The sequence below is a fragment of the Nycticebus coucang genome, chromosome 8, assembly GCF_027406575.1.
Source record: "Nycticebus coucang isolate mNycCou1 chromosome 8, mNycCou1.pri, whole genome shotgun sequence".
In the NCBI taxonomy this organism is placed as follows: domain Eukaryota; kingdom Metazoa; phylum Chordata; class Mammalia; order Primates; family Lorisidae; genus Nycticebus; species Nycticebus coucang.
In genome coordinates this window covers 3,441,506-3,454,649 of record NC_069787.1, presented here as the reverse complement: position 1 = coordinate 3,454,649, position 13,144 = coordinate 3,441,506, and the positions used below count along the sequence as shown (strand labels likewise).

Below are 13,144 nucleotides of genomic sequence, written 5' to 3'. Positions count from 1 at the left end.
CATTGCACATCAGCCTAAGTGAAAGAATGAGGCACTGTCTCTAAAAAAATAAAATAATTTAAAAATTGGTAATACTTCCTTACTATCTGTCCAACATTCACAGTTTGCCTGATTGCTTCATACTTCTTTTCAACAGTTTTTGCTTGAATCAAGATCCTTGTAAGTTCCCACTGTACAGTTTGTTAAGCAGTCTCTTTTTTCTCCCTCTATCTACTTCTCTCCATTCCCTCTCCTTCCCTCCTTCCTTGCCTCCTTCTTATTTTGAGACAGTCTCCCTGGATGGAGTGCCATGGCATCATCACAGCTCACAGCAACTCAAACTCTTGGGCTTGAACAATTCTCTTATCTCAGCCTTGCAAGTAGCTGGGACTTAAGGCACCTGCCACAACGCCTGGCTAATTTTTCTGATTTTAGTGCAGGTGGGGTCCAACTCCCAAATTCAAGGAATTGACCCTTCCTTGACCTCCCAGAATGCTAGGATTACAGGTGTTTCTTTTTTAATTAATGAATAAATGTGTATATTTTTCTTACATGTACATGATGTTTTGATAAATGTGTCCCTTGTGAAATGCTAGAATGCCTACTTTGGTGGTAGAGCCTGAGTTGTTGTGGACCACTGGCTGTTCTCCCCCGTTCCCTCCCTGGCCATGTGTGTCTCTTGGGAAGACTGGGCTGGGCCCTGTTCTCTGTTCACACAGGCTTGACTTATGCAGAACCGAGGATTTTGCATGTCTGCTCGAAGTCTGACCAGCAGCTCAAGCTTAATGGGCAAAGCTGGAGCTGAGAAGAGTAACAAAGGAATTTGTTTTCTCCAAAGTCCTTCTTTCTTTCCTCAGGTCTGGATCACCAACGGAGGGCTGGCCAATATTTTTACTGTGTTTGCAAAGACTGAAGTTGCTGATTCTGATGGCTCAGTAAAAGACAGAATCACAGCATTCATAGTAGAAAGAGACTTTGGTGGAGTCATTAATGGGAAAGCTGAAGATAAATTAGGCATTCGGGGTTCCAACAGTAAGTAGCTTCTATGCACATGTGTGTGACAGTGAAAGAGAATGACCTTCTGTTCTGTCCAGTTATCAAGATGAAACGTAATTTAGGTCAGGCACAGTCACTCACACCTGTAATCTTAGTACTTGTGGAGGTGAAGAGCAGGTACTACTTGAGAACAGCCTGGACAACATAGCGAGACGCTGCCTGTACAAAAAATGGGAACAATTGGCTGGGCATGGTAGCATGTGGCTGTAGTCCTATCAAGAGGCTATGGCAGGAGGATTGCCAGAGCCTGGGAGTTTGAGGCTGCAGTGAGTTGTGATGATACTACTGCCTTGTAGCCTGGGCAACAGAGTGAAAACCTTGTCTTAAAAAATAACAATAATAAAATTCAAAATTAGCTTTTTTGCAAGTTCAAATTAAGAATACCACAAAAGATTCTTCTGTGGCGATTCTCTCCTTGACACTTACTGATTAGTTAAACAGACATAGTACACCTCTTGGTGCCTCCAGCCCTGGTGGTTTCAGGGTGAGGAAGGCTGTTAGAGCGCTCAGCCTCGTAGGAGAGGCGGTGGACACAGGAGTGGGGAGGTGGGTGTTTTAGGTAAACATACCATGTTAGGAAACCCCCGGAGCCCCTGGCTTTCCTGCCTTAGAACCTCTTTCCTGTCACTCTTCCTCCCACCTGTGCAGGCCCGTCTGTCGTCCCTGGTCAGCACAGGGTTCACTTGAGGCTCTGGTGTCCTGTGAGTTGTCCTTGGTCTGGCTGGTACTGCCACTGAGTTCTCCCAATGCCGTGGCTCTTGGGTCTTCTAGTTTCTGTGTGTCCCCTCACCTTTGGGGACCCTGCATTCTAGATGGTCATATTTGCTACACTGGCTGCTTGGGCTAGAAGGTCAGAGGCCTCTGGGTTCTACCCTGAGCCCCACCATTTAGAAGCTGTGTGGCTTTGAACAAGCTAGTTTACCTTTCTGCACTGTGGCTTCCTCAGCTAAAGGAAAAGAGTGATAACAGAAGCCCCTTGTGGAGGTGATGGGAGAACGGAGTGTTAAGAGTGTATGGAATGGTCTGTGTGTGTCGAAGCACAGCAGTGCCAGCGGCGCTCAGAGTGCTCCCCATGTGCCTGCAGAGGAAGGAGGGCACCCAGAGGCCTCGAGGTAATAAAGAGCCCGTTCAGCCGTGTCCCTGGGGGGGGAGGGAGCTGGCCTGCCTTTGAGCATACGGTAGAAGCCTGGTCCACTCGTCAGTCTGAGAGGGTGGCACCCAGTGGCGTGGTGCAGTGGCCTACGAGAGAGGATTGAATGGCAGAAGAAGAGGGAGGCAGGGTCTTGCCCACACCCACAGCCTGTGGGGGAACGAGCCTTTGTGAGGGGGGCTGTAGCCCACGTACTGCTAGCCTTGAATACAGCCCAACAGTCAGAGATGGCAAGGTCATCACCCTTCACAACCAAGCTGTTTGTCACAGTTGAAGGAAAGGTCAGAAGACCCAGGGTGCCCAGGCCAAGTTGGCTCCCCTCAAGCCATGACCACCAGTTCACTGGTGTAAATTGCCGGGAGCTATGCATGTTTGTGTAACAACATGCAAAAACATGTTGCTAGAGAAAATACGGCACAGACCTTCCCCAGCTTCTGCCCCCCTGCCACACCTCCTCCTCCCTGGCAGTCCTCACTCTAAGGCCCGCTGGCTATCCCTTGCTGCAGTAACCCTGTCTGACAGTACCTGGCTTATAGTTATCTCATACTCCGGGGGTGCCTGGGCAGCCTGCTGCAAGCTCTGGGTTGGCTTCAGGTGAGCCCATGTGTTTTCTTTACTATCCTGGAGCATGTTTCTGTAGCAGCTCACAAGTGCTCAAGAGCCAAACCGGACCCTTAAAGCACATTTAAGGCCTCTGGGCCTCAGCATGTGTTGGGCCAGTTGCATTCCATTGGCCACAGCAAGTCACATGGCCGCACCCAGCATCAGCAGGCGGGGAAAGCCAAGTGCATCCTGCCCACCCTGGGAGGGAATAGGGGTAACTTAAAGGGGGCAGCTGTGTTAAGAGTGAAGAATTGGGACCAGTAGCCCCAATACACACTGAGGCCTTAGGAAATGCTATTTCCTTTGTTCTCTCTGCCTTTTTATAGGACTGACTCTTTCTCATCCTTTAATCTTCTGTTAAATGTCACAGAAATGCCCAACATAGCCCTTACTATAAGAATGTTATTGTACACCCCCTCCGGCCTCCGTTTCTGTCACTGTGGCCTGTTTTTCTGACTGCAGTGAGCTCCACAGAGATGAGAGCTCGTTTCTGTACCCCCCTCCCAAATGCTGGACGAATGAGTCAGGAAGTGAATTGCGTGCCTGCAGGTCTGTTGCAGAGTGGTTTGGGTTTGTCAGATAAGGCCTTATGTTCACATTGCAGCCTGTGAAGTCCATTTTGAAAACACCAAGGTGCCAGCAGAAAATGTTCTTGGAGAAGTCGGAGGTGGGTTTAAGGTGAGTTGCAGCTGCAGCCCCTGGTGAGTAGAGTCTCACCATCTGCCTTGCTGGCCCCCAGCCTTTGTCCCACCTGTGCTTGGAGCAGACCATCCTGTCCTTGGCAGGTGACTTTGCATGGCTCTCCATTGGGAAATCAGCAAAATGGAGAGTGGGAAATTGGCTTACTCTTAGAGGAGGGAGTACGTGAGAAGCACTGGGAGTCCTCTTTTGTCACCCCACCCCCACCAGCAGGTGAGAGAAACCAGACTGGCCAGCTCTGGTGAAGCTCTGGGTCTGTACAACCCAGGGTCTTGAGCCTCTGTTCTAATTTTTTTTTTCTTTTTGGACTCAGATTTATTTTTTATTCAGAAATAATTTATATAACATAGAATTTACCATTGTAAAATGTAGACTTCATAGTTTCACCATGTTGTACAGCCATCACCTCTAATTCCAGAACACTTCCATCACCCCACAAAGAAACGCCGTGCCTCCCCGTGTGCCCTTACCCAGTTCCTCAGCACTCGCTATTTTGCTTTGTGTCTGTGTGGATTTGCACTTTGAAACATTCTGTGTGAATGGAGTCATACACACGGGGAGGCCTTCTGTGGCAGGAGTCTTGGGCATGGTGAAGTTTTGGTCCTCATCCATGCAGCGTGGCCGAGTGACACTCCTGTGTGTGGAGATCGCACATTGTGCTCCTCCCTTCACAGACGTGAATGGTAGACGTGTTGGTCTTTACCACTTCGGGGCTATTACCCGTAATGAACGTTTATCTTCAGGTTTCTGTGTGGAAAATATGTCTTCAGTTCTTTTGGGTTTATACCTAAAAGTGCAATTGGTAGGTCACATGGCGATTGTACATTTCAGGTTTGGAGGAACTGCTGTTTTCCATGTAGCTGTGCTATTCTATATTCCTACCAGCAGTGGAGAAAGGCTCCGTTTTTTCCCCACTTCCTCACCAAAAATAGACTTGTTATTGTGTATTTTTAAATTACAGCTATTCTAGTGGGTGAAGTGGCATTTCTGTAGGTCTAATTTACATTGCCATAATGATGTTCAGCATATTTCTGTGTGCTTTTTGGCAATTTGCACATTTTCTTTGGAGAAAGATTTTTCAAATCCTCTGCCCATTTTTAAGTTGGGAAAATTGTCTTTTTGTTGTTGCCCTGCCCTAATTTACTGAGTGACCTGAGTAAGAATCTTAATCTTGGGGAGCTCACACACCTTGGCTATAAATGAAGCAGATGGATCAAAGTAATCGCTCCCTCCCCTCCTGGGCTGTCATGGGAATCAGACAAGATGCCATTAGCCAAAGCTCTGGCCTGTGAGCCTCTCAGTGAATGGAGAACAGAGGGCTGGAGAGGTGGGAGGACTAACGGGGCAGGCTGTGTGCGGGCACAGGCTCGTCCAGTATCTGTGTACCCAGGTGCCTGCATACTAGAGGGTGTTGACAGACAAAGAGGAAATAATGGAATCCTGACCCATCCCTAAGAAAGCTGATACTATTTACATTTTTGGTGCTTCTCTTTCTAGCTCTTTGAAAATAATATACATTGCTTAAATATTGTGTGTTGTATTTTACAGCATATATTTTCACTTCTCGGTAAATCATGATAATCTTTTGTGTAGGAATTATGTATTAGTGACGTTTGGTGCTGCATATACCGCTTTGTAGCACGTTAAGTGTTATCACGTTAACACTTTGTTCGCTCCTTCCTGCTCAGAACCACATTGGGTGTCCTCGGACACATTCTTGCAAACTTGTCTAATTACTTCCTGAGTTTAAACACCACTGGTCAGAGGACGTGACCATTTTTAAGTTCTTGATCTATGTTGCCAAGCTGCTTGCTGGAAAGCTGGTGTGGTGCCTACCCCCTCCAGCAGCGGGTGAGAAGGGCCCCTTCTCAAGTCTTTTAAAATTTTTGCCCTTGTGGTAAGTGAAAAATGGTCACTGTTTTAATATGCAAAGGAAAATAGATTTTTGAAGGCTTCTTTTTTATTAGTGAGATTGCTTGCCAGTTAATCTAAATACTAAAATTATGATGCACTCCAGTGATTGTAGAGTGCATAAAATGGTAAAAGGCCATGTGAAAATAGAGCAGGCTGCTGTGAGATAAAATGAGGTCATTTTGCCTCTGGGTGGTCAGAAGAGTTTATCCATAGTCAGACCTTTTAAGACATATGCAGCTAGCAGGGGCTGTTGGAAGAATGGATTGAATATTGCTTTGGGGAAAATTGAGATCTAGAATGTACTTGTGGAAATTATAGAAGGGGTGGTGCCCGTAGCTCAGTTGGCAGGGCGCTGGCCACATACACCGAGGGTGGCAGGTTCGAACCCGGCCCTGGCCAAATAGCCAGGCGTTGTGGCAGGTGCCTGTGGTCCCAGCTACTTGGGAGGCTGAGGCAAGAGAATCACTTAAGCCCAAGAGTTAGAGGTTGCTGTGAGCTGTGATGCCACAGCACTCTACCGAGGGCAAGATAATGAGACTGTCTCAAAAAAAAAAAAAAAAAAAAAAGAAAATTATAGAAAGGAACTGTTTTGAGGTAGATGTGTGATAGGCGTTTGGGTGCTTGAGGAGGCTGGGGAAGGCCTGCACGGTTAAGCAGAAAGATACCTAAGCACTTGTGTCCCTCTTCAAATAGGGCTAAGCCTTTTATCCTCGGGAGTAAGTCCTGGGATCAAACCCTATTTTCCCTTTTTTAAAAAATCATTTAAATGAGGTTAACAAACTATGAAAGGGCTATAAATGGAATTTTATTCATAAAACTATAGGCTAGCTTTTGAAAGAGAGTGGGAATAGAGGTGGGAGAATTTAGTTCCCTGGTTAAAAGAGGCTGGTATCATCCCAAGCCCTGAGACACAGGAAACCTGGTTGGGGAGGTGAGGGGGATGGGGCCTCACCTGCTCAGACCCAAGGTCATAAAATGGTAAAAAGGCCTAGGGAACCCTTTCTAGGGGAGGGTTTGCATCTCACATTATCCTGTGACTTAACCAAGTCCCTTCCCCAGCCAGTGCTGGAGGCTAGGTTGGTGCCCAGGGACCTTGTCCCCGAGTGAGAATCAATCCATCTTTCCTAGCCCCTGAGGGCCTAGCGATTCCACCCACCCCACAAGGAGGTGTTGAGAGATTTTCCCATTCAAGTTGTTTAATAAGTTATCATAAATTCTATTACATGTTTTATTAATTCAAGTTACCCATAACCAAGCATTCAGCAAAAAGCAGGAATACCATTGAATTTGAGCTTTTAGGAAAAGTATCATGTTCACAACCTTCCTTTCTGTCCCCAGGCCCTGTCTTTGGGGATTCCCAGTTGTGCACTTAGGGCTTAGTGGTCAGAAACTGACCTTTAGGAGGCTGAAGCTGGTGTCCGGAGTGCCTACCCTTTCCTGGCTGCCCCACCTGGGTGTCTTGGGGAAGCCTTGGATGCTCGGTGTTCCCACTCCCCACACTATATGTCCTGGACTCACACACTCCCCTTCTGTGCCTTTTGCACCATTGACCACCTGCCATGGACCTATGTCTGTGCCCCTTTTGGTCTGTCAGCATGTGACACCAGGGCTGTGTGCTCATCTGTCATCTGCGGTGCTGACTCTCAAGTTTAGTAGGAAGACAGAGTGGGAGGGGGGAGGAGCTGACAGAGTTTTAAGGTTGTTAATATAGAAATTTGGCTGAGTTCCTTGGGTCATCTCAGCATGAGGGGAGAGGACAAGAGCTTTGACATCAGGCAGCCACTGGCTTTGGGACCTTTGGAGCTTCACTTCTCTACTCTGAACCTCAGGCTCTTCATCTGTGAAGTGAGGGTCCTGACCCTGCAGGATTGTTAGGAAGGTATAGATAGCTTCCAGTCTTAGTTTCTACTACCTTCTCCTGAGGACAGGAGATCTGGCATGTTTCTGTGGAATAGTATTGTTTGATGGCTTTCTCGAGTATGTGGGGTGTAAGGGAAGGTGACTCCAGGGATTCTGGTGAGAGCTGCCGCAGTGCCCGAATCTCCATGTTTGGAAGTGTCAGGACTGTGCTGTCTCTCAGCACAAAGGAGGGCAGGATGATTAGCTCAGCCTGGATGTTGGCACAGTTTTCCAGGATTTGCTTATTGTTTTCAGGAAAGCTTTGTTTTCAAAGAGCAGCCAGGCGCCATTGTCCTCTGCTCGCCTGCATCCCTCGTGCTTTGCTGCTCTCCTACAGGTGGCCATGAACATCCTCAACAGTGCGCGGTTCAGCATGGGCAGTGTCGTGGCCGGGATGCTCAAGAAACTGATTGGTAGGTAAGTCGGGGACAGGGCCCTTTGCGGCCACCTTGCCCCTGACTCCCCCACCTTAGCCCAGGGGGGCTCTGCCCTTCCCCAGGCCACCTGGACAGAGGTCACACTCAAGCCTAGCATCTGGGCTTTCATTTAGACCAAAGAATCTACCCAACCTGCCCCAGCGGTCAGTCTTCATCTTTCCAGGGGCCTGTTTTACCTACACACAGAGGGTAAGGGCAGGGGGAATAGATGTTCTGCCAGAGGTAGGAGGAGCTGCATAGAGAACCCCACAGCGCAAGCCAGGTACTGCGTGGACATCAGCTCTGACTCTCAGTGTCCCCATCCTGTAGGTGACTTGGTGCAGTGGGTGGGATCTCTTGGCTTCTGGATCCAGATCTCTTGGCTTCTGGATCTTTCCCATATTCCCTCATCAGGACACACAAAGCCTAAACTTCCCTTTGGTGGTGAACACAGAACAGCCCTGTAACTGTCTCGGCTGTGGGGAAGGGTCTGCAGCGAAATGGCGGTCGGGATGGACACTTCTGGGTCCTCTGGCGGGGCCTCTCAGAGTTCAGAGCAAAGAGCTCACATGAAGGCTTTGCTCTGTTCCTCACTCCGTTGTGTAGATGATACTGGTTTGCCCAGCCATGCATGCGGACTGAAAACTAAGTATGTCCGTTCAGGCTCAGGGCTCTTCTCACTCTGCTTCCCTGTCTGGAAAACTCAGTGCAAGAGGGTCAGGGGGGCTTTTATGGCCAGCCTGCCCCCCAAAGGATGAGATGCATATGGGGTCCTATCTGCCATCTTGGCCCATCACACCTGTGAAGGCATTTGGAGAACATGGGCTACAGGTTAGGGTGCTGGTGCCCAGGTGGGAGGCCACCATGTCACTCGGGCCCAGAGAGCTCAGCCTGTATTCACAACTGTATATCCTAAAGCCTCAGGCCTGAGTTTCCATGCCAGGTGCCCTACCTGCTTTGGTCAGGAACACTCATGCCCAGTGTGGCCTGCCCACCTCTGTCCGGTGCTCTGTGGGCTGGGCTTCATGAGTCCATCTGATTCGTCTTTGCAGTGACTGTAAGGTGGGCAGTGTTGCTCAGGGAGCTGAAGCCTTTGGTGCGAGGCCACCAGCTGGCATGGACAAGTTCCGGGTTCAAATCTGCGCCTGACTGAGCTCCATGTGCAGCCTGGGGTGGGGTGCTGGCTTACTGGGGGTTGCACTTAGGGAGACATGTCACTCATGGTTCCAGCCTGAGTGCCTTAGGAAATCATTTTGAACAACTAGAAATATTCTGATTCTTTCTAACAACTACTCTCCTTCAGAATTGACTGCTGAATATGCCTGTACGAGGAAACAGTTCAACAAGAGTCTCAGTGAATTTGGGTTAATTCAGGTACTGAAGGCCACAGTTGCCATATTTGTTGATTTTACTGTGTGGAGATAAAAAGTGTGTTCTTTTGGTTTCTCCATACTGGTGACCCAGGTAGTGATTTGGGAAGACTAGATAACTAGGCTTTATTTACCGCAGGTCCCTTTTATTAATGCCTGGGTTCATCCTTTCTGGACAGTGAAGGTTACCCTTTCTGACTTGAGGACCTTCTCTACTGGTTGGAAGATTAGGTCTTACTTAGCATATGCAAAATGCTTTTTGATTGTGTTTTTTTTTTTTTTTCCTGCACACTCCAGGAGAAATTTGCACTGATGGCTCAGAAAGCTTATGTAATGGAAAGCATGGCCTACCTCACTGCAGGGATGCTGGACCAACCGGGGTTTCCTGACTGCTCGATTGAGGCAGCCATGGTGAAGGTAACCCTGGTGTAAGCAGAGAGCTGGTGTTGGGGGCCTCAGCAAAGCTCTTTCCCCACAGTTTTTAGACCTACAGGATGCCTACCATCTCTCTCCCCTTGCTAGTTTAGAAGGCACTTTGTCATCAATCCAATATTGATGAACCAGCTCCGCATGTGCAGTGCTCCAGGGATAGGCAGGCCCCTGGTGTAGTTTGTGCCAGGTTTTCACTTGAAACTTCCAGTTGATCAGTATATTAAAGCAATTGGAGAAAATAGACCATTATGATAACTTCATATTAGTATAAAATTGCAGCTGGCTTTCATGAGAAGGACTATCTTTATTTCTGAGTTTATGGCCTTCCTACTTTCTGGTATCAAAACTTCTTTTTCATAGTGGAGGTAGATACTGGAGTTTTCTGTTAACTTTTCTTATATTTGGGGTGTGGCGGTATCCTTTCATAGCCATAATAAAAAAGATGTCTGCCCCACTTTGGGTAATCCTACTTTGGTTCCCCATAAATTGTTTTTAAACTGGTCTCTGGAACTGAACTCTTGAGAGAAATGGTGAGCAGTTTGCAGCCTGGTGTCAGCAGGAAACGTGCCTACAAGGTTGAGGACATGGTGGTTTTAATGCATCCTCTAGGCGTGGCCCTGTGCTGCGTGGTTTCCCTGCGTCTTCCCATCTCATCTGCTTGGCATGCCTCAACAAGAACAGCAGATACTAGATGGTGCCTGTGAGCCGACCCCTCTCCAGATGCTAAGCCTAAATATGACAGTACCTCTGTCCTCGAGGTGCTCACAGTCACTTGGGGCAGGCCATCAGGTCATCTGTTCAAGTGTGGAGAGGGAGTTCAGGGTGGGTCGGGCTTCCTGGAGAAGGTGTGATCTTAGGCGGGTTTTGAGGTGAGCCAGGTGGGAAGTGGTAGAAAAGCTCAGAGGCACAAGAGGTCATGGTGGGCTGGGGACCACAGCTCACCAGTGTGGTTGAGGAAGACACAGGACTTCCCTTGGTAGCCTGGTGAGGTCCTCCCTTTGGTGGGGGTCCAGAGGGACGCCCCTGCGCTGACTGCCCTGGGCCGTGGCAGGTGTTCAGCTCCGAGGCGGCTTGGCAGTGCGTGAGTGAGGCGCTGCAGATCCTCGGAGGCTCAGGCTACATGAAAGACTACCCATATGAGCGCATGCTGCGTGACACTCGCATCCTCCTCATCTTTGAGGTGAGTGGCCCTGTGGATCCCCCTTCCCAGGTCCCCTTCCTGTCCCTGACCCATTGCCCCAGGGCTGGTTGTGTGTTCTGTCACCAGATCCTCTTAATAACCCTGGACAGACTCCTTTTGCAGAGGGAGAAGTTGAGGCAAAGCAGCTTGCTCAGGGTCCCACTCCTGAGGACCCTTTCCATTGAGACCTGGTGACAAACTGTGGGTTTTCTTTGCCATATTCTGGCTGGGTATGAGGTACAAACAGGTCTTACAGGGGACCAGGGTCCAGCTCCAGCCCTTCCTTGCACGCAGGTCTTGGTGGGGGACCAGCATCCCACCGCAGCTCCAGTCCTTCCTTGCACACAGGTCTTGAGAGGGACTAGCATCCAACCCCAGCACCAGGCCTTCCTTGCATGCAGGTCTTGGGAGGGACCAGTGTCCAGCCCCAGTGCCAGCTCTGCCTTGCATGCAGGTCTTTGGGGGGACCAGCGTCCAGCCCCAGTGCCAGCTCTGCCTTGGATGCGTATCCTCTAGGTCTTGGTTCCTTCTCAGTGAATTGAGGCAGCTCAGCAGGGCCGTCTCTGAGGGTCTCCTAGCTGGACGTCTGTCACTCTCGCTATCTTCCATGAAGCCACAAGCCCTAAGAGTTAGTTCATTTAGTGCATGCCCAAGAGGAAGAGGTCTGGGGCCACAGAGACCCACTGGGCACACTGTATTCTGATCTGCAGCGTGGCTGAGTGGGGAGGAGGATGAGAAACAAGGAGGTAGGCATCTGGCAGGAGGGGCCTGGAGCCTCGTGGAGCACATGGCCTTTAGGGGCATGAAAGATGCTGACCAGGGAGAAGCAAGGGCAGAGGTGCTGACGAACAGGGAAATGGAGCGTGCCAGGCCCAGATGGGGGAGCCCTGCTAGCATGAGGTGAGGAGAGAGAGAGGAAGGGAGGCTTTCAGGAAGCAGTGGTCAGTCCTGCTAGGTGAGTAGAGGCAGGGAGTGGGCTGTGTGCAGAGGGAGGATGGGAGGCAGGCTTCAGCCAGAAAAGTCACTAGATGCCAGAGGACCTTGGTTAACTAGTAGAGGAATTTTGGAAGCCATAAAAAGCTTTCGATCAGGAAATGATTTGGTTGCATTTGTGTCCTGGGAAAATCCCCCTGGGACTACATGGAGGATGGAAGCCAGGGGTAAGACCAGAGGCCAGGTACACGGCTACAAGGACAGGCTCCACTTGGGATGCAGGCCCTGAGCTGAGGAGAGGCGAGGCTGAGAGCTGCTCCCAGTAGGAGGGTTTCCTCTACTGTGGTTTTGGGGTCTTGGCTCCTGGGCCATCTCAGGGGAAAGCTCTTTTCCCTTGGACAGATGGGGTGAGGGCCAGCCTGAGGGCTCTGGACACATCAGCCCTGCTACGGCCCCAGGACTGTTTCTCCAAAGGCCCCTCCCCCACCTGGGAGGGCCAGGCTCTGGCTGGGCAGTGTGGTCAGCAGGGGTTCAGGAGGCCCAAGGCCAGGGCCACAGAGTCTTCATTGTAGGACAGGCACTCCACTCCTCTGGAGACACTCAGGGCTGGAGTGGTTCTCCTCAGAGGCTTCCACTCCACAGTGGGTGTCTCGCTGTTCATGGTGCCAGTCTGGCTGTAGGGGACAGTCCTCAGTTCCCAGTGCTGGCTACGTGGCCTGGGCCCTTCCACCTTTCTGATGCAATGCCACTGTGCACAGTGGGTACCGGCCCCGCATGCCATTGGCCAGGATCACTGGGTAGAGTAGTGCACATGTGGACGGTGTCACAGGGGACTTCCAGTGGCTGCTGCCCAGCAGTTTGCAGCTCCCTGAGGAATCTGGCCTCAGCCTGGAGCCAGCAGACATCTGCCTGGCACTAGCTGTGCCATGGGCATCAGTGCCCTTACTTCACACCTTGGTTTCCATTTAAAAGAGGAGCTGGAGACTTCGTCATGGATTGCTGGTGGGTCCTTGCAGGAGGCCACAGCCATCTGGTTGGCTCCCCTACTCGTCACTGACCCCCGATCACAGCCCTGTGCATGGCACCTGTGGCTGCCTAATACTGGGTGGCCTTTGACCTCTACACTGCTGGCCATAGGGAACCAACGAGATTCTCCGGATGTACATCGCCCTGACAGGTCTACAGCACGCTGGCCGCATCCTGACCGCAAGAATCAAGTAGGTGCATTCCCACTGTCTGCTCCTTGGGTCCCAGATGCTGCAGAGGCTGGTCTGAGCAGCAAGAGGAAGGAACTGCCTTGTTCTGAGCTTGGGTGGGGAGCATGGTGCAGCTGCATGGTGCTCACTTGCAGGTTGGCCATCATATGCAGGGCCTGGGAAACCAGGCTTAATAGCTGGCCTCTCCCTTGGGTGATGTGGACCGGCTGCCCAGGGAAGCCTTTGCTGCCCTATCCTTAGGGCTGCCAATCTTTCTGCCCCAACTTGAAATCTGTCTCCTCCACCCCTGGGAGCTG

General features: G+C 50.3%; 1 protein-coding gene across 1 annotated transcript in view; it reads left to right on the top strand.

Moving 5' to 3' along the window:
- The window catches only part of ACAD9 (acyl-CoA dehydrogenase family member 9), a 37,365-nt gene that overhangs the window by 19,922 nt on the left and 4,299 nt on the right, over positions 1-13,144 (top strand). The window contains exons 7-13 of the mRNA XM_053598880.1: positions 837-1,011; positions 3,393-3,466; positions 7,638-7,713; positions 9,020-9,090; positions 9,384-9,503; positions 10,570-10,698; positions 12,769-12,848. Of these exons, the coding sequence (XP_053454855.1) occupies positions 837-1,011; positions 3,393-3,466; positions 7,638-7,713; positions 9,020-9,090; positions 9,384-9,503; positions 10,570-10,698; positions 12,769-12,848 (725 nt within the window). The remainder of the gene's footprint in view (positions 1-836; positions 1,012-3,392; positions 3,467-7,637; positions 7,714-9,019; positions 9,091-9,383; positions 9,504-10,569; positions 10,699-12,768; positions 12,849-13,144) is intronic.